The sequence below is a fragment of the Apium graveolens genome, chromosome 1, assembly GCF_009905375.1.
Source record: "Apium graveolens cultivar Ventura chromosome 1, ASM990537v1, whole genome shotgun sequence".
Taxonomy (NCBI): Eukaryota; Viridiplantae; Streptophyta; class Magnoliopsida; order Apiales; family Apiaceae; genus Apium; species Apium graveolens.
In genome coordinates, this window is record NC_133647.1 from 191,717,911 (window position 1) to 191,742,378 (window position 24,468).

General features: G+C 34.7%; 3 protein-coding genes across 4 annotated transcripts; 2 read left to right on the forward strand and 1 right to left on the reverse strand.

Annotated features, from left to right (window-relative positions):
* The first annotated feature begins 252 nt into the window (after positions 1 to 252).
* On the forward strand, positions 253 to 4,240 carry LOC141674235 (ATP synthase subunit beta, mitochondrial). Its single transcript, XM_074480954.1, has 9 exons — positions 253 to 848; positions 1,524 to 1,599; positions 1,688 to 1,776; positions 2,059 to 2,176; positions 2,260 to 2,363; positions 2,460 to 2,618; positions 2,714 to 2,938; positions 3,037 to 3,348; positions 3,843 to 4,240. The coding sequence occupies exons 1-9, from the start codon at positions 387 to 389 to the stop codon at positions 3,963 to 3,965; spliced, it is 1,668 nt and encodes a 555-aa protein (XP_074337055.1). The 5' UTR covers positions 253 to 386; the 3' UTR covers positions 3,966 to 4,240.
* Positions 4,241 to 7,453: 3,213 nt separating this feature from the next.
* On the forward strand, positions 7,454 to 13,642 carry LOC141674240 (fruit protein pKIWI502-like). Its single transcript, XM_074480959.1, has 5 exons — positions 7,454 to 7,993; positions 11,962 to 12,061; positions 12,181 to 12,276; positions 12,382 to 12,462; positions 13,056 to 13,642. The coding sequence occupies exons 1-5, from the start codon at positions 7,569 to 7,571 to the stop codon at positions 13,116 to 13,118; spliced, it is 765 nt and encodes a 254-aa protein (XP_074337060.1). The 5' UTR covers positions 7,454 to 7,568; the 3' UTR covers positions 13,119 to 13,642.
* Positions 13,643 to 14,527: 885 nt separating this feature from the next.
* Positions 14,528 to 17,733, reverse strand: LOC141674244 (uncharacterized). 2 transcript variants are annotated; one of them, XM_074480972.1, is made up of 3 exons: positions 17,579 to 17,733; positions 17,207 to 17,274; positions 14,528 to 15,688 (listed from the first exon to the last, which is right to left on the reverse strand). In XM_074480972.1, the coding sequence occupies exon 3, from the start codon at positions 15,661 to 15,663 to the stop codon at positions 14,755 to 14,757; it is 909 nt and encodes a 302-aa protein (XP_074337073.1). In that variant the 5' UTR covers positions 15,664 to 15,688; positions 17,207 to 17,274; positions 17,579 to 17,733; the 3' UTR covers positions 14,528 to 14,754. The 2 variants fall into 2 exon arrangements, with proteins under 2 accessions (XP_074337073.1, XP_074337066.1); XM_074480965.1 differs by having other exon boundaries at positions 14,528 to 15,722.
* Positions 17,734 to 24,468: the final 6,735 nt, after the last annotated feature.

The window sequence follows — 24,468 nt, forward strand, 5'->3', positions numbered from 1 at the left end:
CTTCATTAGTTTGAAAATGCATTTTTTTTTATTTACTATCTACTTGTCAAATTTTCAGCCCAATACAGTATCACCCTAAACAAGACACAAAACAAAAATCCTGAAAAACAACAAAGCCCAATCTATAAATCACAAGCCCATAAGCCTATTACCAAATATATTTCACTTTTCAAAACGACAACGTTCAAAATATTTCACCGAGACAACTTTCCTCACCAGTCGCCAGGAGTAAAAGGATAAAAACCCCAGTCTTACCACCAGTCGTAAAAACAGGGAGAGACGACCAATCTCTACACACTCCCCTTTTGTTGTGTCTATATTTTCAGATCACATTTCATCTCTCCAAACCCTAAAATCTCTCTCTCTCTCTCTCGTCTCTCTCCGCCATGTCTTCACGGCGGCTCTTAACAACTCTCCTCCGCCACTCCACTCGCCGATCTACATTCACCTCTCCCAAACCTCTCGTCTCTCGTCTCTCTCCCCGCTCCAGCCGTCCCTCGCCGGCCGGTTTTCTACTCAACCGGTATGCTACCTACTCTACCTCCGCCGCGACGGAGACTACTGTGTCGGCGTCGCCGACCGTAGCCGCTGGGAAGATCACCGATGAGTTCACCGGAGCTGGAGCAATTGGACAGGTGTGTCAGGTGATTGGAGCTGTGGTTGATGTTAGATTCGATGATGGATTGCCGCCGATATTGACGGCTTTAGAAGTTATGGATAATTCGATTCGATTGGTTTTAGAAGTTGCCCAACATTTGGGGGAGAATATGGTTAGGACTATTGCTATGGATGGTACGGAAGGGCTCGTGAGAGGTCAACGTGTTCTCAATACCGGTTCTCCGATCACTGTAAGCTCATTTCTTCGTATTTGATTATCGATTAGTTTATTTCATTTCGATAATTAATAGATACATTGAAGGTTAGTGTTACGTGTGAATGTATGTATGTTTTCATTTCTAGAGAAGATCTTTAAAATTCTCTTTCATTTAATGAATGTGTTTATTCTGATAATATTTAATTTTATAGGATTTGTGTGTTTGTGATGTCACATTGAGTATTCTCGAATGTGGTAAACATATAGTATTATGTAAAACTAGGTTTTAATATATTTGACAAAATTGAAATGTTAAGTTTAATCTTTGGAATGGTGGAGCAACTAATATATAGATTACTACTTGAATTTAAATGCAAGGGACTGTGTTTCTGGAGTGAGTGTGGAAATTAATGTTTTTCTGGTAGACAGGTTAAATGTGATTTGACTTATGTTACTTGTCCCTCGGAATTAAGGTCTTTTCATTTTAGAACAGTAGGGTTTGTTTAGCCTATATGGATTTGATCTGATTAAGTTTTTTTAAATATCTGGTCATGTTTATTTCCTGTCTTTACATGAGTTATGTAGTAGAAATGAGCTGAATGAGTGTAAAATGCTTTTTGTTTGTCTGGGATGTCCTTATGGTACATTTGGTGTGTTCATTGTCAGTTCTTGAGATTAGTTTCTGTTTGAACGTTTTTGAATATGGTAGGTTCCTGTCGGTAGAGCTACACTTGGTCGTATTATGAATGTGATTGGAGAGCCTATTGACCATAGAGGCGACATCAGTAAGTTTACCCTTGTCTGTTGTGATTAATAAGTCAGTTGTTAAATTAGGAACACAGTTCTTATTTTTCTACTTAAAAACTGTGACAGAGACCGATCATTCCTTGCCAATTCATAGAGAAGCTCCTGCGTTTGTTGAGCAGGCAACTGAACAGCAGATTCTTGTTACTGGAATTAAGGTAACATATCAGTTAATCTCCTGCTTTGACTCACTAATTCTTTCTATTAAATCTGGCACTGAATCACAAACATTATCTTTACTTCCACTGTACCAATCGTGAATTGATTTATCATTTGACCATCATGTTGTTTTATAAGTAAACAAAACCTCTATAAAATTAATATCATTGGAACTAGTAAATTCTATTAATTTATCGAGATTATTAATCAGTCGAGGTTAAATTTTAATTAATCGCGGGTTATTAATTTATCGAGTATCATTTAATAAGGTATTACTGTAGGTTGTTGATCTCCTTGCACCTTACCAAAGAGGTGGAAAGATTGGTCTTTTTGGTGGTGCCGGTGTCGGAAAAACTGTGCTTATTATGGAACTTATTAACAATGTTGCGAAAGCCCATGGTTGGTTTTTGTTCAGGTGCCATCTTAAATTTTTCTAGTTTATTAATCAGGTTCCTTATTGATTTGGCATTACTTGTGTGCAGGTGGTTTCTCTGTCTTTGCTGGTGTTGGGGAGCGTACACGAGAAGGTAATGATTTGTACAGAGAAATGATTGAAAGTGGTGTCATCAAGCTGGGAGAGAAGCAGGTAATGTACCATATCGATCACTAGTTTCTGCTAAATTTTTTCTTGTTCGTTTCCACAATTTAGTAAACATTCTAGTGATCCTTTTCCATTTTGTAGAGCGAAAGCAAATGTGCTCTTGTGTACGGTCAGATGAACGAACCCCCTGGTGCACGTGCTCGTGTCGGCCTTACCGGACTGACTGTTGCCGAACATTTCAGAGATGCTGAAGGTCAAGATGTGCTTCTTTTCATTGACAACATTTTCCGGTTTACACAGGTGCAGATGCCTCTTCAGGAAGATTTTAATTTAATATCGTCATTAGTATGCAATCATCATTATATTTCTTGTTTCTATATATGTACATCGTACAGGCTAACTCAGAGGTGTCTGCTTTGCTGGGTCGTATTCCATCTGCTGTCGGTTATCAACCAACTTTGGCCACTGATCTTGGAGGCCTTCAAGAACGTATTACAACCACAAAGAAAGGATCTATTACTTCTGTTCAAGCTATTTATGTGCCTGCTGATGACTTGACTGATCCAGCTCCCGCAACAACATTTGCTCACTTGGATGCCACAACTGTGTTGTCCCGTCAGGTCTGCACCCTCCCATCTGCCATTATTTTGGGATTGCACAATTTAATTTTTATGTTGTAATATATCATTCTTAATTTTTTTCCTTCTCTAATTTGCAGATCTCTGAGCTGGGTATCTATCCAGCTGTTGATCCTCTTGACTCTACATCTCGTATGCTTTCTCCTCATATCTTGGGGGAGGAACATTACAATACTGCTCGTGGAGTACAAAAGGTTCTTCAAAATTACAAGAATCTGCAGGATATTATTGCTATTTTGGGGATGGATGAGCTAAGTGAAGACGACAAATTGACAGTTGCTCGTGCTCGCAAAATTCAAAGGTTCTTGAGTCAGCCTTTCCATGTTGCAGAAGTCTTCACTGGTGCTCCCGGAAAGTATGTGGAGTTGAAGGAGAGCATCACTAGCTTCCAGGTGAGTTGGTTTGTAAAATGTTTGGCGTGTGCACTTTGTTTCCCTTGAATGGTGCTAAGTAGATATTTTCGTTTGTCTGAGTAATCAGAATGCCACTGCTGGTATAATATGCAAAGTATATAAAATGTTATCGGCTTATATATAATTAACAGTACTTAGAGTGGCTAATCTCTGAATATTGGTATATGGTAATCATGGCAAATTGGCATCTAAGGCATAAAAAATTGTAATGGATTGACTGCACTCAAGTTGGTGCAGTGATATGACTATTTATATTCAAGTTTGCATTCCGTCCAGCTGCTTATGTTTCTAAAATATTTAAAGTGAATAATGGGAGGATGTGTTGTTGAAAATCTTCTAGTAATTTCAAAATCTTAATTGTTTGAATGTAGTTTTCCTATTACTAGCAAGGCATTATGAGTGTGCTTTTATTTGAGTAATGATGCTGATGCATTTATCCTTTTCTTTTCTTTCTTCCTTCCTGTTTTCAACAGGGTGTTTTGGATGGGAAGTTTGATGACCTTTCAGAACAGTCATTTTACATGGTTGGAGGAATTGAAGAGGTCATGGCCAAGGCAGAGAAGATGGCCAAGGAGAATGCCGCTTCAGCGAATTAATCTAACTTCCCCCTTTCTTGACAAGAACGAAATTTAATAATTTTGCTTAATGTTGGCGATACAAGCGCCACGAGTTTCATTTCCTGAACCAAATTGTGTTGGATTTTTGCTACTTCTTTGTGTTACAAGATTGTGATAGAGAAACAGAGTTAAATGCCACCCGTAGAAAGCCCCCCCTTCTGTTTTAATACATCACATAATAAGGGGGATGAAGGTGGACAATCATATTTTTATTTAGTTCATTACTGTGAGAATATTGAATGCTTTATTCATGATATCTTCTCCCAAGTTGCGTGATTGCTATTACTTCAGAAGCTTAGTTTAGTTTTACACCGTTTTGGTTTGGTTATCAGGATGTTAAAAAATTTATGCACAATAATTTACCGGAAGATGGAATTTGAAACTAGTTTAAAAAAGTGCAGCTGTAACTTGTATATGCTGACTTTCTGTTGTGGTAAAAAAACGTAATTTAAAGAAAAAAAGTAAACAATTTGATGGCTGCAGTTTTTTTTTGCTATTTGAATACACATGTGTACATCACAAGTTGAATTAATGAGAACTCAATCGATGCAACAACATTTTGTTCGTGTTTTTTTAACTTGATTATTTGTATATAAATCTTCCGACTTCAAATTTTATTGAATTTTGTTGAAAATAACTTATGATTTATTTGTTCAGAAACGGAGCAGATACAAATAATCCAAGAGTTAATTTCACTTTGCATCCCTTTGATTTGGGTCAAGAACTTTAATTATATGCAATATGTATTCCTTAGATTTTAATACTCTTATAATGACCACCCTTCGGCCGACTTTTGTTAATTTTGGCCGTTAAATAACGGTTGACTAGGGGTAAAATGGAGATATTAAGTATAAAATATTTAAAAAATATATTAAAAATTCGAAAAAACTACAAAATAATATGTAAAAAATATAGTTAATTTTTTTATAGTGCGAGTATCTATATAAAAATTTTATAATGTGCGTAATAAGTATAAATATATCAAAAAATATTATTTAACTTGAATATTTTAAAGATGAAATAATTAAATAGAAAAACTAAAAAAATATTATGATTATTTTAAAAAAAGGCTTAAATCGATTTAACACCTAATTCAATTTTTTTTTTTTAATCATTATATTTTTTACTATTTTTTCCAATATCTTAAATTTATTAATGCTTTATTTAAATATTTTATATATGTTATCTCCGTTTTACCCCTAGTCAACTGAAAATTAACAGTCGACAGAAAATTGGTTAATGGGTGGTTATTATAAGAGTATAGAAACTTAAGCAATGCATATTGCATATAATTAAAGTTCTTAACCAAATTTGCATTAAACCGAAACTTAAAGGATGCAAAAGAATATAACTCATAATCCACGAGATGTTTACTTGCAGCCATCCTGTGTGCTGACTGAGACCACCTAACCTAATATAGTTTGGCTATGGCATGCAAAAACTCCAAACACAAGATGTTTACTTGCAGCCATCATGTGTGCTGGAACTCAGACCACCTAATATAGTTTGGCTATGGCGACATTGCAATTGATAGTAGCAATCAAGTGACTCCACAGTTTGCATGAGCAAAGTGGACAGCAATAAGCTAAACCATTAATATTTTCAGCTTCATGTAAAACTATAAATTCGCCGCCTGGCTCAATCTTAGTGAAGTAATTTCAAATATATACATGACTAGTAACTATATTCGATGCTGATGATTGATGAAAGGAGACTGTTATGATTGAGGGCTCTACATCAACAAAAAAACACCAATTTACCTGTTACTACAATTTTGATAGATTTTTGGAGTAAACTTAAGATGGAGTTATGACCACTAGATCCTCGCCAGTTCTTAGTAATCTAAACAACATTATATATCATATTTCTCAAAAAGAAAACATTATATATCTCATTATTAAATTTATAGAATTTCATACTTTCTGTCAAAAAAAAAAAGTAACCGGTCAAAAAAATACAAAGTAAATAAATTATAATGACTAGCACACTTCTTTATAATTAGAAAGTACCTGTTTTGCTTAAAAAATATGAAAAAGTACCTTTTTAAATTCACATAACTACAAAATCAACATTAAAACTTTTGCTAGTTTTTTGTATTTTTGTGTTAATTCATTCTATTTGTGTTTTAAGTCATATATACATATTTAATTTATTGACTTTTACTTTTTAAGAGGTAAAATCGTGTCAAATTGGGTTTGATGATGTATATCACTGTCTTGTATCTTTTAAGAGATATTATTGTACCAAATTGGGTTTACTAGTGTATACTATTGTGGGATGCCTTTCGAAGAGTATATTGTACCAAATAGAGGTATTATTGTACCAATTGGATTTACTAGTGTATACCATTGTCGGGTGCCTTTCAAAGAGTATACTGTACCAAATTGGATTGATGATGGCATATACCATTATATATTATGATAGTGGGCATATCAAACTTATAATTTAAAAATGTTTTATTTTATAATAATCATTTTATAGGTTAAACATATGTCAGTATTTAATAATGTCCGAAGGTCACGAAATTTAAAATATATCAATATTTGAAACATATTATAATATTTTCATGTATCTAACTTTTTTACATAATATTAATACTTTTACCCATCTTATAATTATGTTATCAAATTGAATTTGTGTATTCATTGAATCTACATGTCTGACCAAAATTATTTAAGTGACTAAATTTTTTGGTTATATTATTCAGCTATGGTCTTTGAACATGATGTTAGCTGGACTACATTCCAAAGTCGAAAAATTGGATTAATCTACCGTAATCTGCTTGAACATATATTTCAGATAAGTGATCATATTTTTCTTTTATTTATTCGGGTGTTCTCTCTTTAGATCTCAAGACTTTATTATCTAAATTTCTGAGGCCATCATGCATAACTTTCGGAAAAATGATAAACTTTATTATATGAAGGAAACTCATTTCTTTATTTTGTATCTCGGTTCATCTATGTTTCGAGATTTTATATTTCTCCGACAATTTTTTTTTACAAAATCAACATTCAAATATATTTTGGGGGAGCAAATACACATATTACTTTTTTATAATTTTAAAAATTACAAACAATGTATCGTAAAATAAATTAAATATATATTTTAATTACTTAATTTTATATTTTCAAACTATATCACATACATGCACGTTTGATCATCAAATTTTGAAATGGTTAACAAGAAAATGAAATTTTAGTACATTTTTTGTTGTGCTCATCACCATTCCATAAACTAACCACATTTTTTATCTAATTTTTTTCAATAAACTCAAAAGAAAGAGCTCGATGATCTTGAATACATACCGACGCAATTTAAGCGAAAATTAGAAGTTTTTATTGTGAATGCACCAGTATTATTATTGGTAAACTCCCTAAATTCGTACTGAATGGCATTTTAACAAAGACAAATTTTTTTAGGAGAAGTTTACAAAGTTTTATTTTTTTATTTTATGATAATTGAGATTTGAGAAGTTCACAAAGTTGCCAAGCTTCATATTACACACAAACAGGAGGTTCCATTTTCGCGGGCGCCGGCCTTGACCATCTCTCTCCCCTCCCTTTCTCTCAAATCTCTCTCATGACTCTCCTCCGTCGCTTCATCACGACGGCCGCCGCTCTCCGTTCCACTTTCTCTCTCCACCGCGTCTCTCTCTCCTCAATCTCTCCCGCCGCCGACTCGCTCTTCCAAATCTCTCTCGACGTCTCCGCCTCTCCCTCTCTTATCTCTTCCTACAATCGTCCCGGCCAGTACCTCCAGCTTTGTCTCCCTCATATTAACCGATCGACGTTGTTAGCGATCGCATCGCCGCCGTCGCTCGCCGATTCGCACGGCGTGTTTGAGTTTCTGGTGAAGAGTGTGAGCGGATCCACGGCGGAGATGTTGTGTGAGTTGAAGGAAGGTGATGTTGTTGAATTGAGTCATGCGATTGGGAACGGCTTTGAGATTGAAGAGATTCGAACGTGTCAGACTGTTTTAATTTTTGCTACTGGATCTGGAATTAGGTAATTGTTTTTACCGGATGAAATTATGTTTGTTTACGAGTTAGTTTTCGATTATTTTGTTGAATTAGTAGCTAGTTTAATATTTTTGTGTGCGTTTTATAGGATATTTCGTAAAATGAAGTAGGGAGGACAGAAATAAATTAAAATTTTGTTTGAAGCTATAGCTAGTCTTGCGCTTTAGCTTGAGTTTTTAGCATATGTACGTAAAATGGAGTAGGAACTAGGAGTGACATAAATTATTTAAAAATTTATTTGAAGTTGTAGCTAGTTTTGAGCCTTATATTGTGGTTTTTATGATTTGTACCTGCAGAATGAATGTAACCAGGTAGGAATAATGACACATTGACTCGGTGAGATAGGAAGAATTGAGAAATTGTGCTTCGTGTTGCATTTTTTATAATTATTTATAGGTAGAGTGAATATAAATGAGGTAGGAATGAAATGAGGAATTGTTCAAATTCATAGCTACTGATGTGCTTTTTGTTGCGGTTTTTGTACTATATATATAGACGTGACATATATAAAAAGGTAGGTGAGATAGAAATGAAATGTAAAATGTATAACGTAGCATTTGGATAGCATAATTCATTTTAAATTCAGGAATTCAATTCCTAGAATTGAAATCCAGGATTTTAAATTTCATGACATTGTTTGGTAATTAATAGAATTTCAAATACTGAATTTTGAAATCCAACATTGTTTGCTATCAAACAGAATTTCATTTAATTATTATATAATTTTTTATAAAATACATTTTAATTATTTTCTAAATTATCTATTTACTAATTATCAGTTCTTATCGCCATTTTTGAAACTTAAAATCCAGCTTTCAAGATTTACTTAGACAGGTCCCATTTATTTTAATAGAATCAGGTTATTATATTTTTAAATTTTAACAAAATTATTCAAAAATCAAACAAAATAAAACAAAACAAAACAAAACAAAACAAAACTAAGATGAAAGTAACACACTCCGGGACACTCTCTGTCACAGCCTCCAGCCTCCAGACGCACAGTCACATCCATCTTCATGAAAAATCCACCTCCCTCCCCCTTTCTCTCTCTCTCTCAATCTCTCTACCCAAGCCTATCTCTCTCACAAACAGAATCATGCTCCCATATATATTTTATAAACATGTGCCCAAAACACATACATTCTTATATATATATATTATACATACAGACGCTCGATATTGTTACACTCGTCAGAGTTTATTTCCGGAGTTCATGGCGGCGTTTCACCCGTCGAGTGATCGAAAATTTAAGAGCGGTGAGAATGATGGAGTAGATCGATAAACTGTTATGGCATTTGGGATATTTGTAATTTCAAATGATATCAAAAAAATTGGTATTTCAAATTCTCAGATGTAAACTTTGATTTAAATAGTCAGGATTTGAGACAAATCCAAATTTCTAATCAATCCAAACATGATATTTGATCTAAATTCGTCATTTCAAATGAATTACCTCTATCCAAACAGGCCATAAAGAATTAAAGGTGAAATATTTATTCTATTTTGTTCAAATAAATTCCTAGGCGCTTTTGTGGTTTATACTTTATATAATTTTTATTTGTGCTCTTTGGAGACTCGGTTTTTGTTAGGAAGGAATAGAATGAGGTACAAAAGGAATGAGAAATTGTGGGGATAAAAAGTTGAAGAAGTGTGTAACAAGGAAGACCAGATGGGTAAATGAAAAGTACATTTTTTTATGATGAGGTTTGCGAAAGACATTAGTAGGAGGTAGTAGGAATGTATTCTTATTCTAAATTGGTGAAAGATTTTAGTTCTAGTTTAAATTTATGAAGGTGTGGAGAAAGAAATGCAAATAATACGCCTTTTTTCTAAAATATAGTTTAAAGTTTATTCCATTCTCACGTCAGTCAATTTCTTCCTGGTGCACACAACCTTATTCATTTGTTTATTGGATATTGGTTTGAACTGATTAAGATCATGTACATGATATCTAAATTTGCAAATCCGGTAGGATAAGGAAAGGGTGCATTTGAAAAAATAAGACGGTGTATCCTAAGTGCTTCACGGTGTATCCTATGATTTTCTTGATGCTAAGTAGTAGGGGTGATCATGGTTCAGTTTAAACCGCATAATCCGCGTAAATCGAACCGATATTAAATCGACCCAAACCGAAACCAAAATATGGTTTGCTGTTACGGTTCAACTACTTTAAAAATCCGCAGGTTATGGGTTGGTTTTGTTTGACCTTAACCCAACCCGCTTCCGATACGAACCGCATCAATATATATATATATACACACACACGGTTTTACATTTATGATTATATAACGTAAAACAATTATATCCTATAATCCATAACTAAATTTGTGTTAAATCTCATCAGATAATCACGAACTTATCATACATTTCAATAGATTGTGTATTGTTTTCCTTTAATAATAATGTTGAAGACTTTTTTATTTCTTTTACATTGAACATTTATTATTGCAACTAATTGATCAACATGTTATTAGACGTTAGTCATTTGCAATTAATACGAGTGATATACTTTACTATGAAAGAATACATTATTATATTATTAATTATGTAAATTGTAAGAAGGAATTTTAAATAGAAGAAATGTTGCTTAGCAAAAAAAAAAAGAAATGTTACTTTTTTTTGAGTTCACTAATAAGAAATGTCGTAAACCGTCAAAATCCGCTAAATCGAACCGAATAAAACCGAACCTAGTGGTTTGCTTTTATTGGGTTACGAGTTTCGGGTTGATTTAAATTTTTTCAAAACCGCAATTATGCGGTTTGGTTCTTGTTTAACATATAAACTAAACCAAACCGGACCGCGATCACCCCTACTAAGTAGTCACTGACTGGTTCGGTGACTCACTGTAGTCCTACTCCTAGTGTTTATAAATTATTCAATTGTTTCATAATGCTGTATCTGGAACTATAGTTTTGTGTACCCCGAATGTTACGCACATACGCTTTCATTAGCTGGTTTGTCAGTGACTGATTAACTTTCTTGAAACTAAAAGCTATATTTTTAGGGGATATATACCCAGAAACCAATTTCAATCCCCATGAATGTATTGCTGAAGGGTCATTTGGCATATGCCATATTTAACATATCTGGCAATACTGATAGAAATTACCAGAACTATTCTTAGTATTTTTAGAAGTGGACAGAGTTCCTTGTGTCAGACTGACTGCATCTCAAATATATCAAGAATCTTCAGTTATGGTGGAGCCTTAGCTCGTACTGCATAATTACTCTTTAGAGTCCCGAGCCAAAGGAAAGTGGGGGTTGTTTGTACAGATCACTGATCTACTTATAATCACTTCACATAATATGCACAATATTTTAGCATATTATGTCGGATTTGGTGATGGGTTTATTTCTCAGACAATATCTTTGTTCATACCAATTGTCTACTATGTAATGTAAATTAGCTCTAAAAATTAAATGGTTATAAACAATAGATAAATATAACAGTATCTCTATTGGCCTATCTCTGTACCATTTATTTGCATATATGTCAAAATCATTTAACTTTTTATATTGAAATAGGGAAAGGAAAAAATAAAGACTTGCCAAGTTGCAGAATTTGTGCCAAATCTTAATAAAAGAGATGAGTAAATCCAAGATATTGAAAGATGCTAGTACACTATGCATGTGTTCTTAGAGTAGATAGTAGATACTTAGCTCGTGTGAACTCCTTGTATTTGAAATTCTAGATTCTTGTTCTTTTGGTACTTTGAGCAGTAAAGTAATGTGTATGAGTTTGTTTTCCTGACTTTAATCCTTGTATTCCAAGAAATAATATCATGTATCCTTCTATGTATATATAAACTAATCAGTGTAAAAGTCTTTCTTATGTGAATTTGTAACGGATAGAGATCCCTCCTTCTGTACTCTCCTGGATCACTTTGTCCCAAAACTACGATCATTTTTGTTTTTTTCTGATAAACTAGTGATCCTACACTTTGTGTCATGCAGTCCAATACGATCTCTGATTGAGACAGGGTTCAACGCTGATGAGAAGCCTGATGTGAGACTCTACTTTGGTGCAAAAAACCTGAACAGGATGGCTTATCAGGTTGGTTAGTATGTTGCAGATCATGTGAATGTTTTAGTAATCTGGCGTGTACCAAATTAATTAGTCCAGCATTACCTTTGACAAATCGACTTTAAGTGTGCTGTTTTTTATTATGCTAGGATAGGTTCAAAGTTTGGGAATCGTCCGGAGTTAGAATTGTACCAGTATTATCTCAACCACATGATAGCTGGACTGGTGAACGTGGCTTTGTCCAGGTAAGTAGTGTATTTACTTTACATGTCCCTAAGCTGTTTGATATGTGTTGCACGCTGATAATCAATATTAAAGTGTTCTGACTTCGGATATTATTGCAATTACAGGATGCTTTTTCAAGAGCCAAAAAAATTTACAACCCTCATTCTACTGGTGCAGTGCTCTGCGGTCATAGACAGATGGCTGAGGTTTGTTATCGCTGCTATCAATATGTTCTGTTGTTTCGAGTCTGGTTAATTTATTGCTGATTTTGTTTTGCAATCAATCTTTTTATTTCTGGCAAGTTCAGCCTGATGGTGCTTGTTGATCAAGCATTCTAAATGTCTAACCCTTAAATACAGACCTTGTTAGCCTCTACATCGTCTCAAGCATGAAGATCTAGATCTTTTTGTCTTTATTTTCAGATTAGATTTTATAGAAGAATGGTGTTGCCCAAGAATATAATATTATCATAGTACTTTGATCTTTGAAATCTATAAGCAAACAAAATTTGGATATAACATGTTCTTTGATGGAAAACAGTGATCGGCAACATATTTGGGATTTGAATATTAAAGGAATTTTTATACCTTACATCAATCAGTTTTAATTCTAGAAATTCAGTGAGCAAAATACTAATGCTTATTCTTTGCAGACATTTCCAATTAAATTTATAAAAAACCACTCGAATAATCAAATTTAGAGGTATGGTAATAGGTGATTGAAGACGATGAACCTTTTTTTTTATCTTCTGTACCAAGTATATAGTAATGATGATTGTTATTGTGAATATATTTTGCAGGAGATCACTTCGGCTCTTGTATCTAATGGAGTCTCTAGTAGGAAAATTTTGAAGAACATTTGATGATAGTCAGCTGAGTTTGTCATATCATTGCTGATGAACAGATAAATTATTCTATAATTCTGCCGTGCTAGGTGTTGTATTTATTAGCTTACAATTGCAGATTAATGTTAGACTTCTGGGAAATATCACAGCCACTGGAAGGGTTTTTCCCCCTATCAAGGCTCCTTCCAAGTGGTCAATGATTTGTTACAGTTAGATTTTAAGTGCGGGAAATTAGTAGTTTGGATTAGAAAGTGAGACAATATATGCTATGGTGAAGACTCCAACGGGATCAAACCACGTGTTGCACCTTAGCTGACGAAACCATGATGGACATCTTCCTTGGGATTTTTCACTCCTATAAACAAAATAAAGCTGGAGCAGACTAGCACCATACCAGAACAAAAGAACGGCGTTCATAGACGTTCATATACTCAATACTCTCACGTTATACTAGAAAGGTCCTTGATCATGTCAACTATGTAACTGTATGATCATGTTTTGATCATGTTTTAATAAATATTTCATTATAGACTTGTAGTTTACTTCATGGATATTTGATTAATATTTGTTTTGGTACTCATTACCCAGAGTTAAATCTCGATAAAGTAATAACTTCGTTAAAATAATATTTTTCTCCGGTCCCAACAAAATGAACACAATGTATTTTTATTTCCGGTAAAGTAATAAATTCGTTAAAATAATATTTTTTCTTGATATCAATCCTATTGCTTTAAAAGGTTCAACTGTCTAGAGTAGTAGTATTGTTTATTACCAAGTCACAGGTATAACTTGGCCTGATCTTTTTTCTCTTATTACAATACTTTAAAAAAAACATCCTTGTCCAGATTAGTAACACCACAAACGCTCATTTCCTAGATTACCCTGCCCATAAAGAAATAAAAAAAAAACGTAGTGATACACTTAAACCTCTTTAAAGTAATAGGGTCGGGACTAAGAAAAAATATTACTTTAACAAGTTTATTACTTTACCGGGAGTAAAAATATATTATGTCAATTATGTTGAGACAGGAGAAAAATATTATTTTAGCGAAGTTATTACTTCATCGAGGTTTAATACTCCCAAATGATGGGTTCAATAAGTTATTGCCAATAACCAAGGGACGCTGGTTCAAAAACAATCCTTTCCAGCATTATAATTTGACAGCAGTTTCATGTGCCTTTACAGTTCATCTTGCCTCGCATTTTGGTGGTAAACTCATAAATACAGTGTTATGTTCATGTGCTTGCAGTCTTGCTCACACATATGCGCACACTAAAAGGAAATAACATTTGAGAAAAATATACAAACAAGGCATGCCCGCATGTAAGAACTAACTGTACTGCCCATCTAGTGCCATTGCCTTGTTCATCTATCAATAAACCATATTTTCCCATGCACCATAACAAATCTTTATGACTAGTTACTTTTAAGGTGTAATAAAAATCAAATAAAAATATAATAGAGTTAAACACTCAACATTTTACACCATGGGAAAAGCATCATAAATCCAGGTAAAGCGAAAGGTTGAAATTGAAATGGACAGAGTATAATCCTGTGACTGTCTCAAGTTTAAGAAGAAACACAAGCTCAGTAACCAACAGAGCATTCCTGGAATTAAGATTCATCACTGTTGGGTGAAGCTGATCAATCTTTTCATGATGATTTCTTGTCAACTACACGTCTTTCAGCTGCCTCAGCACAAGGTTTCTCATTAAACTTTCCACTAGGCTGTGCTTCTTGATTGGCATGATCACTAAGCTGCTGTGGTTCCTCCAGTTCATGATGTCCAGAGTCATGAGCATGGTTATGATCCTTCTTCTGCCATTCCGCTGACCCATTTTTTATGTCACCGGATGAGTTTCCTCGAGACCAGCTACCACCATATCTGCCATCAGCAACATCTGAGGACTTCAAGTCATGACTGTGAGATTTTCTATGATGTTTGTGGCTTTTCTCATAATTCCTTCTTCTAACTGTCTTTTCACCACTTGAAGAATCTGAATCAATAGATTCTGACCGTCTATGGTGATGGCGATTGTTATGCTTTCGATGGCTTCTTTTTCTATTTTCCCCATCCTCATCGCTTGATGAATCTGAATTGCTTGATTGAGACCTCCGTTTGTGGTGGTGATTCTTGTGCTTTCGACTGCGGCTTTTTCTTACCTCCCCTTCCTCGTCACTTGAAGAATCTGAACTGCTTAAATGAGATCTCCGGTGACGATGATTCTCATGCTTGCGATGCTTTCTTTTCCTGGCCTCTCCATCCTCGTCACTTGAAAAATCAGAACTTCTTGAATGAGATCGTCTATGACGTTTATGACGCTTCACATGACTTCTTCTGCCCTCGTCTGTGCTTTCATTATCAGTTCCGCTGTCAGACTCTGATACAGATCTTCTCTTATGCTTTCTAGCCTTCTTCTTCCTCGCTTTGGCTTCAGCTTCGGCCTCAGCTTTCAATCTAGCAGCTTCAAGTTTCTGTTCCCACTTCAAGGGAGCTTCTTTCTTTTCTAGAATTCTCTTCTTCTTCTCTTCAACCAGCTGGATAAACTTTTTGCAGTCCATTGAAACGAGAAAAACAACTGAATATCTGCATTTTTGTATGGTGATGACCAAAAGTGCATCTCAAATAAGAGAAAGAAACAATGTTAGTTCTTCTATCAGAGGATGTCCCACCAACAAGGATATGAATTTATGTACGCAATATCAGTAAATGAGGTACCTAGTTTATTTAAATATGAGTAATGATTTAATATTCTTAACTCAGACTTAATGAGGTAATATTAATTAAAACCAACTCCTGGTAGTGTCCAATCAGGCATTTTGTATACAAGAGGACCAGGGTTGGAGGCTCAATAAAGGCATGTGCATGCGCATTTCAATTATGCAATTGACCATTACCAACACTATAATTTAAAATGTCACAACTTCAGTGCTGTAAGTATCACTAGTAAAAAACCTTCAACCAAATGAAGGTTTTGGGGATATTAGTTCTATTCACAATTATCCATACTACTTTTTCATGTTATTGATGAAACTGTAACTATATATAGACGCACCTTTCTTCCTTGATTTAAATTGTAGCTAGGGCATAAGGTTATTACTACACATTTATAACACTCGAACAAGAAAACATTAATACTAACATAGCTATGTAATTACAAGTTTTAGAATGTTTATAAATACCCCAATCTTTCATTAAGAATTCTTATAACTATCCTCACTTCCCATGTCTCTCCTCCCCTTCAAATAAAACTCTTAATCTGGTCCACAATCAGGGTATATACAAGAGGATGAGGGTCGGAGGCTCAGTAAAGGCAAATGCATGCTTATTTAAATTTATGCAATTGACCATTACCAACACTTCATTAGTAAATGTCATGAGCAACTTCAGACCTGCAAGTATCACTGGTAAAAATCCTTCAACCTTTGCGATATTAGTTCCATTCATAACTATCCATACTACTTTTCAATTTTAATGATTGATGATACTGTAACTATAAATAGACGCACCCTTCTTTTTTGCTTTAAATTACACCTAGGGCATGAGGTTATTACTACACATGTAAAGCCATTCCATTCTAACTATGTAAAAGGATGAAAGTTAAAACACTCAAACAAGCAAACATAACATTGATATAACTATCTAATAATAAGTATTAAAACGCGCGTGAATACACCAGTCATTAATAATTCTTATAACTTTCTCAATTCTATACACCTGTTCTCACTTCTCACTCCTCATTATACTAATGTAAAATAACTAGAATCAAGCCTGTTAACAGTGTTACATAATGTCAGAACCAACAAGGCAACTCATACAAACAATATTTATGGGTAAACTTCAACATCTATTCCAAAAGAGTAACTAATGTCTTACTTTAAAATAAATCTATTTTTCTTAGTTACCAAGATTATTCATTTAAAACATAATTGATAAAACATTAAAAACCAAACAAATATACTGTATTCGAAAACATTGTTCCCCTAATTTATCGAGAATTCCAAGATTGAACTAAATCCAATTGCAAACTTCACCCAGCAGACTATCCAAACAAGACATAGCAACAAAGAATGCAATTACACAGATTTGGCCCGCATTTCTTACCTTATATAAAGCAACGAATCACCGCGATCTGAAAAGGGGGAAACTTCCAAGAACCCTAATTCCCAAACCTACAGCATATAACCAGTCAGAACTAATTGAATATCAATTTATAGTCCAATTAAATAAATAATTCTTTTTATAATTTTTTTATTTTAATCATTAAAACACAAGATTAAAGAAAACATAAACATAAAGCTAGAAAAATTGTGCATTTTATATAGAAATCTAATGATTTTCAAAGAATATACACATAAAGAAGATTCATCAGCACATAAACAAATTTGATATATTCAATTTAATAAACGAGAACTGTCTGTATAATGAAATCCTAGAAATATGTACGCAAGGGGCGAGAGAGAGAGAGAGATCTACCTCGATATTCAAAACAGAGATTTTGATTAGAGAAAATAGAGCTGTAAGCGGTTTAGAGAGATCGAGAGAGAGATCGAGATAGAGAGTTCAAATGAGAGACGGCGTCGTCGGGTTTGACTAGTCTGGAAACTTCGAACGTGAGGGGTTAAATAACAAACAAGGCCCATTGGCCAAGCGTTGGATATACGCGTATCCATTTTTTATTACGATTCGATTAGGCCGGTGCTGCTAACGCGGCATTTGAATTATTTATTTAAAAAAAAATATTGTTTTTTTTTAAAATTTAAAGCAGATTTCATTAATAACTTCTAAAATACTCGATCGGTACAAACCCCCACTGATCATGCAATCATGTTGAAAAACAAATATAGTTAAATAATTAGTCATTTTGTTTCCGGATTTCTTAACAAACCGAATACAAATATTCTGAAATTAAAAATGAAGGTAATGGTTTCTCGGACAATCCATGCATATCTCCCGAAAACAGTATTTTCACAACCCTCACATTAATTACATTGATAGTGCAATGTTCAGAGGACTCAGTTGCAACTAGGGGTGAACGCGGGTCGGGTTGGACGGGTTAGAGATAATAATTTAAACCAACCCAGTTAGTTCGATTTTTAAAAAAATGAACCCATTAACCAAAAAAATTATTTTCAACCAAAGTCTACCCTTATACATTGGTTCGGGCAGGTTTGAGTTAAAACTCGAATAACATTACTTAAATATTTTTGGGAGTCAAAATTACAAATAAAATTAATCAAAAGTTGAAGTGTACCCCATAATTTAAAACAAGATAAATATTATTGGATATTATACGTATCGTGTACTCTTCTAGTTTAAAGTCAATTTATGGCGTGTTATCCGTAAAATAATAATTTTATTTCAAATATATTATTTATTACAATAAATACATAAATTAAAATTTTAAATAATAATACTATAATTATAAAATCAGGCTGGGTTGGGTTAGTAAGGGTTTAAATTTTTTGAAATTTGACCCAACTCATTATATTCGGGTTGACAAAAAATTAGACCAATTAAACTTCAAGTTTTGGATAGTTCGGCTCCGTCGCCCGAAATAAGGGGTGAGTTGGGTCGGTTTTACAGTTTGGTCGGTTTTTTGTTTACCCCTAGTTGCAACAACTGAGTTTAGATGTCTCATGTTAAGAAATATTTTTTTGTGAGAGGTGAGCACATTTGATTTTCACCACCGTTCCAAGCGCACCCCAGCTATGTACCTGCCGGACACCAGCTATAGACCTGCCGAAATTGTTGTTGATGCGAGATATCTAGATCTCCCAATACACTGTCAAATTCATTTTCAATACAATACCAAATCGCACAAAGCGAGACATACTGCATGAAGGTAGACAATCAAACACACATATAATAACTTAAACAGAACAATACGAAAAAAATCCATATTTCAAAAATCTCGGAATAACATCAAATTAAAATATGTTGTTAGACCAGAGATTTTGAATCCAAAAAGTGAATTTTATTATAAAATCCAATATCTTATCTTAGTACATCTGAAAACTAAAGTGAATAACTGTAATGAATTTTTCGAGTTTTGTGAAACAAATCTCGATTTTATTGAAGAAAAAGTAAATAAAAGGAGGACATGAAGATGAATATGGAGATAGAGATGGGTAGAAAGGGTGAAAAAGAAGGTAGGACGGCTAGGATGAGACGAAGGTAGGTCATCTGACTCTTTAATTATGCATTTAAGTTTTTTTTCACAGGGATTATATACTTGAGTTAAAAAATAAGTCCATATCTATATTTACGTACATATTTATATTTGAGCATGAGTCATGAGTCTCTGGGAATTTATCTTTATCTACCTCAAGTGTTAGTTTCAGGCTCTAACTCAATTCTATAATTTCTACTTCAACGACTATAAGTCATGTTAGTCAAAGGTTGTAGATGGCTATGTAAGTTATGTTATTTTTTGTTAATTGATTACATACGCCTGATCTCCCGCAAGTGATATAAAAACTCAACCACTGTACCAACATTTCATTGACAGTTATGTAAGTCATCTTAGTCAAAGTTTATCAATTTTATATTACAAGTATTAATAAAAGTGTTAATTTGGCAAAAAAAATAGTGTTAATAATTTTTATTGATTTTATAATGATTTAGTGATTCAAAGGTATACAGAATTATATCTATTTTAAAAAAATCTCAGGATCGCTGGACCGTAAAATTGGCACATTTGTATTTATATTGTTGGGATTATATGAATGTTATGTTTTTATTTTAGATCTAACTAATTTGATAATTAGTATATTATAAAAATATGTACATTTTATTTATATTATTAAAAAATTTATTATGATATATTCTTATTTAAACATAAAAAATGTTATTTACACATTTTTATATTGTTATTTTCCGAACTCAATATAGCACATTCAAGGAAATAAGATATTTTTTAATATTATAATAATTTGATATATATATTTTTTGTGAGGATGTACATTCATGTCGATGAATTGTATAGCTATACAGTAACCCTTCCACAGATATTTTTTTAAAAAAAGTTTATCATATAACCGAAATACATATAAAAATGTTGTAGGACGTTAAAACAATAAAATTTAATAATCGAGGAGGAAAATCCCATACACCAGATCCACTCTTCTCCTCTGTCTGCTGTGGTTGTTTCTTAGTCTTCAAATTCCCTTAACGATTTATGTATATTGTTACTAATTTTGAAAAGTTACTACTAGAATTTTAACCAACTTCATAAAAATTCAAGTTTCAAAAATAAACTATAAAATTAATGCAAGAAAAATGAAAATATAACCAAATGTATAAATTTTAGTACGAAAATAGAATTACATACATAAATTAATGCAAGGAAATGAAAATCTAACCAAATGGAAATCTTGGATACTTAATATATTTTAAATTAATAAGACTCATTACTTTAATAGATGTGTTGAGTTTCAGTTATATTATTTAAACAAAGTACCTAAAATGGGTTGAAAATAAACTTAAAAAATATAATAAATATCGCATTACACTTATAATACATGTCCAAAACCCAATACAAACATAGGCTGGTCAAGGCTTGTCACGGACCGAAAATGGCTCAGGTCCTCAAGGTCCGCAAACAAAAGTTGTTCGTAGATGAGGCCCAATACGGCTAAAAGACTAGAGAGCTGACGTCCAACATGGACACTAACTCCTACAAGGAAGGATCTAGAATCTACTGCCTTACATGAGTCATAATTTTCATTTAAGTTGGAGACTTGTCCACCAAGTCTCCCAATCCTAGTCTAATCCTAGACTCATCCTCTGTATAAATGGTTATACCCCTCAACCTAGAACTACGTTTTAGGCTTGATTCTTTACAACACAGAGATACGTAGGCATCTCGCAAGGATAGGCAATCCACGACGCGAGAACAACCATTAAACCTCGAAACTCACAAATCATAGCATTAAATACTAACGAAAACCTATTTTTTATTACACACCATTTGGCGACGTCTGTGGGAAGAAAATAACAATCATGGTAAGCACACGGAGCAAAAGTAATAGTGGAACTAGAGATCCAATCCCTACAAGGACACCCTCATCCTCTATTGAGATCCCAGAGCACTCAACTTACGCCACACTCGATGGAGGAGTCCCTGCAACAACAACTGACGCCCAGAGTCGAGGGACGAATCCCTCAATCCAAGATCCACCTCTATGGATGAATCCCCCAACTCTCCAAGGGACGAATCCTCCGCTTCATCAGCAACATGCGTCGGTAAATTCTCACCCCGTCGGGTATGAGTTCTCAACGGTCGTGATTCTGGGAACTACCAACCCACCATACGGAATGCCTCTATACCCTGAGATTGGGGGAAATGGCCTCCCAAATCAAGGAGAGGGACAAATACGGATGCTCCAATACATTCGTGGCTTTGCCCCATCCCTGAAGATCGAGAATACTCTGGACCTTACTCTGCTTGAGATTCCGATTCGTCAGAGGAGGAGACTGCTCTAAGGAGGAGGCATGCTGGCAAGGAGCCCCAACATAGAGGGTATCATCATCCCCAGAGCACTCAAGGGACAATTTTTAAAGATATACAAGAGAGGATTAGTGTTCATGAAGCCGAGATCCAAAGGTTGAGGCGTGATACGGAGATGCACCAGACACCGAAACCTCAACAGATAATGAGACCAAGGGATTTTCTCCTGTCATAGACCTAGAAGGTCCAACACCAAGGCAAAGGCTTGCGACCCCAAAGGCTGATCTGAATGACTTGATGCCCCTAAGAGATCCTGATAATACAAACTCTCCATTCACTGAAAAGATTATGAATGCCCATATCTTAAGAAATTTAAGATGCCCACCACTAATGACCCGGCGAATCATGTCAGGACATTCTCTAATGCACTATTGATACAGCCCGTGAACGACGCTATCAAATATCGGGCCTTCCCTCAAACCCTGTCGGGTATGGCTGAAAGATGATATAACCATCTACCCCTAATTCGATTGAATCCTTCAGAGATCTGTAGGGGTGAGCAAAACCGAACCGAAACCGAAAAACCGAACCGAACCGTATAATTTCGGTTCGGTTCGGTTTGAATTTTTTCAAAAATTTCGGTTAATTCGGTTTTTCGGTTTTAACCGAAATAATATTGGTTCGGTTAATCTAAAAATTAATTCGGTTTAACCGAAATAACCGAAATTTAAATATATATTTTTTGAAATATATTTTATTTTTATATATATAATACAATATAGTATATATAAATAAAAAAACATACGGTATGTATCTTCAATTGGTGAATGTATGTATCTTCAATTTTTTACATATATAATATAATATAATATGTATTCTTTTAACATTTCAAATTATTTTCTGTTTTCATTTTAAATCATTTTGAGAAAATTTCAAATATTTCAATTTTCAGAAACCGAACCGAATTAACCGAAATAATTCGGTTCGGTTTTCGGTTCGGTTTGTGCATAAGTTTGGTTCGGTTCGGTTAGGAAAAAATTATCAGTTCGGTTTTCGGTTAATTCGGTTCGGTTCGGTTTCTGACCGAACCGACCGAATGCTCAGCCCTAGAGATCTGAGTCAGGCCTTCATCAAGCAATTTATTAATGGCAGAGTGCACGAGAAGAGCTCGACTTCCCTCATGGGTATGTACAAGGAGCAAAGGAGTTCCTTAGAGACTACCTGAAATGGTTCACAAATGAGGCCCTGAAGGTCCCGATTCTTGATGATAAAGTATCTATGATAGCCTTACAGCAATGGATCAGGGATGAATTTTTCAAGATGTCCCTATCCAAACGCCCCTCTGAAAGCATGCCAGCAGCTCCAGGATAGGACCGAAAAGTACATCAAGGTGGAGGAAAGCATGAAGAAGGCAGTGATAAACAATGAACCCACGGGCAACAAGAAGCGGAAGACAGATCAAGAGTACGATGCAAAGAATAAATATCCTCCAATTGGAAAGAACTCTGACTCCACTTCTAAGAAGAATCAACTGCCAAGATTCACTGAGTATGCGAGCCAAATCCTTTTGGAAATTAAGAAGGATAAAGGGTTTAAATGGCAAAACAGTTAAGGGGAGACCCCAAGAAAAGAGACGAGGGTCAATACTGTATGTTTCATATAGATGTTGGTCACGACACCGACGATTGTAGACAACTCAAGGATGAGATCGAGTATCTAATCTGAAGAGGAAAGTTCGGGTGTTTCATCAAGGGTGAAGAGGCTGGAGGCCAGAAAAAAATAATGATCGAAGGGACAATGATCGAAGAGGCAACGAACGAGACCGTAACCCACAACCTTGAGGGCCAGTAATCAACATGATTATAGGAGGGCCAACAACTGATGAGGTAACAAGGAACTCTCGAATGGCCTATGCAAGAGAGGTAATTAGTATAGTTAGAGATGCACCCAAGCTTGCTAAAACTGAAATGACATTTGAATTCGGCGACCTTGACCTTGAAGGTTTGAAATTTCCTCAGGATCATCCTCTGGTTATCACATCGATAATTGAGAATTTTCCTGTCAAGAGAGCCCTAGTCGAGAATGGAGCCTCCGTGGATATTATGTTCCATAACATATTTCTGAGGATGGGGTACGATGACTCCCAACTTACCCATTCTGACGCACCTATCTACGTGTTTAATAGAATGGAGTGCCAAGTCAAAGGATCAATATAAATTCCCATGACTATTGGATAAGAGCCAAGAGAGACCACAAAGATGTTAAACTTTCAGGTTGTGAAGACAACCTCTACTTATAACGTTATCCTTGGAAGGACATGAATTGATGCATTCAAGATCGTGCCTTCAACCTACCACATGGTGCTCAAGTTCCCAACTAGAAACAGTGTTAGAGAGAAAAGAAGAGATAAAAAATTACCCAAAATTGCTATGTCGCAGCATTTAGGGCCGACATAACTGGGGGAAGGTCCTCCCCATAGAAGACATGGATGTTCGAGAGAATGAAGAACTTCGGGGAAGCCAGTTGAGGACTTGGTCCCGATCCCCTTATACCCTTTAGACCCGGAAAAGATCACATACATTAGAGCATCTTTGGCCAAGCCCCTGAAGGGCCGACTGACTAGCTAAGTCCTTACAGGAGAACAATAATGTACTTTCTTGGACAATAGCTAACATGCATGAGATTGACCCTGACCTTATAACTCAAAAGTTTAATGTCGATCCAACTTGAAATAATGTCAAGCAGAAGAAAATATCTTATGCCCTAATAGACTGAAAGCCATTAATAGGAGGTCGAGAAGCTCCTGGAAGCTAGATTTATTGAGGAAGTGCAATTCCCCGAGTTGTTGGTTAACCTCGTGATGGTCAAGAAAGCTAATGGGAAGTGGAGGATGTGCATCGATTTCACTGATCTA